The following is a 1,994-nucleotide window of genomic DNA, read 5'->3' as shown; positions in this document are numbered from 1 at the left end:
GGGGGGCGCGGCGGGCGCGGGGGGCGCGGTCATGTGCAGCAGCAGCTTGCCGCGCGCGCCGCCCTCCGCCGCCCGCTCGTAAGCCTCGCGCCCCGCCCACCACGGGAACACGCGCTCGACCGCCACGGTGAACTGCAACACGACACGACATCATACTGCGCCCGCTGCTTCAACTTTAACTCCATAAAAATTATTCACGTCGACGTTTTTCCAAAACTACCGTTCTTGTAAAGGAACGATATTATAAAACGAAAATAGTTCAGTAATAACAACAATAAAAAGCCTAGTTTTGACCGTCGCTTTTACATAAGAATGTTTTTACTGTTTAATTTTTGTGGAATAAAAGAATGATGACACAACAATCAGTAATACCTTGCCGGCGTCGGCCAGTCGACGCAGCAGCTGCAGATCGTGTGCGGAGGGCGAGAAGAACGCCCAGCGCACGTGCGGCGGGCACAGGGCGGTGGGTGCGGTGGGTGCGGTGGGTGCGGTGGGTGCGGGGGGTGCAGCGCGCGCTGCGGCGGCCGAGTGCGCGGCGAGGCGCAGCGCGGCGGCGGCGGTGCCGGCCAGCAGGCCGCGGCGGTCAGTCTCGCGCAGCAGCGGCGGGCTCAGCGTGACGTAGCGGCCGAAGCGCCAGGCGCGCGTGCCGGCCGCCGCGCCGCCCAGCCCCGCGCAGTCCAGGATGGCGTCGTACCTGCGTGCTCTTATGCTATGCGTGTGCGTGTTGTCTCGCCCGAGCTGGCCGAGCTGGCCGAGCTGGCCGAGCTGGCCGAGCTGGCCGAGCTGGCTTGGCTTGACAAGGAGTCGACGCGTGCTTATTGCGATTCAATTATTTATTTGGTGTGTACTGCATTCGTAAAAACGCTTGTATTGTGTAACAGTGTGAGCACCGTGCAAAACATTTAACTTTCCTAAACTATGTCGAGATGATAACTGTTTGTACAACCAGAAATATAAATACTTAACGAAAAAAATCTATTATATTTTTTTCAATAACTACAACTAGCTGCCAAAGGTGGGCATTAACTCGTTAATCCGTTAATCGTTAATTAACGAAGTTAAAATGTTTGTTACCGGATTAATTTTTAAGTAAACTACAAAAAGTGTTAGTTTAGACCGCTAATCGTTAACATTAGACACTTGGTGATGTAATGTCGTTTTGTTTAAATTACGCGCCACGCTACGCTCGAAACACTGTCACGTGAACCAGAACGAAAACCAGTTCGATATATATTATTTGTGAACGCAACCCTTCTAATGGTCGGGGATGCGCGCACACGTAAAAACATTCTTGATTTGTTTACTAATTGTTCGAATAATATAGAACGAGATAGAGTTGGAGATAAATAAATGTGTGTTTAATTCTTCTTTCTAGTTGAGTTACCTATTTCTTTTAACGCAAAAATATTTTGTAAGTATGAGTTTCATATGGTTAACTGTTAACGATTAATTTTAACCTGCGTTATATTTTCGAAAATCTAACGTATTAACGATTAACGAAGTTAACTTTTCGTTTAACTGTACCCACCCGTGCTAGTTGCCTATGTGTTTTTTCAGACTAAGTTCTATATGTATGCCAAATTTCCTCGAAATTCTTTCAGCCCTTGCGGAGATACCTTCAAACATCCGTCCATCCGTCTAAACTATCGCATTTATAATATTTGTAAGATTAATTCGAGTTACATTTTTCTATAAGACAAGGTGCAAACGATAGGCGAGAACATCTTATGGAAGTCGAAACAGCTAGGAAGTTTACTCACCGGTAACCAAAACCCTTGTAATTGCGGTGTTATAAAATTACAATCGTTTAAACAAGATAAGACGTGGAACTTACGGGCCGAGGTCCTCCAGCTGGCGGTCGTAGTCGGCGGCGTGTCGGTCCAGCGCCGCCGCCGCGCCCAGCGCCAGCGCGCGCTCCCCCACCTCGCCCGCACACCCCACCGTCACCTGCAACACGGCACTGCTCAGCGCCGCCCCCACCTGCGCCGGCGCCC

At 49.8% G+C, this 1,994-nt stretch overlaps 1 protein-coding gene across 1 annotated transcript; it reads right to left on the bottom strand.

The window, feature by feature from the left end:
- Positions 1-27: 27 nt before the first annotated feature.
- LOC106123056 (reticulon-4-interacting protein 1 homolog, mitochondrial-like) lies at positions 28-1,947 on the bottom strand (the record flags this gene model as incomplete). The annotated part of the gene is made up of 3 exons (XM_013319191.1): positions 28-132; positions 373-694; positions 1,835-1,947. Coding segments are annotated over 3 exons (540 nt in total), but the record flags the coding sequence as incomplete, so codon positions are not given.
- Positions 1,948-1,994: the final 47 nt, after the last annotated feature.

Source organism: Papilio xuthus, unplaced genomic scaffold, assembly GCF_000836235.2.
Source record: "Papilio xuthus unplaced genomic scaffold, Pxut_1.1 DF826183.1, whole genome shotgun sequence".
NCBI classification, from domain to species: domain Eukaryota; kingdom Metazoa; phylum Arthropoda; class Insecta; order Lepidoptera; family Papilionidae; genus Papilio; species Papilio xuthus.
This window is presented reverse-complemented; position numbering and strand designations above follow the sequence as displayed.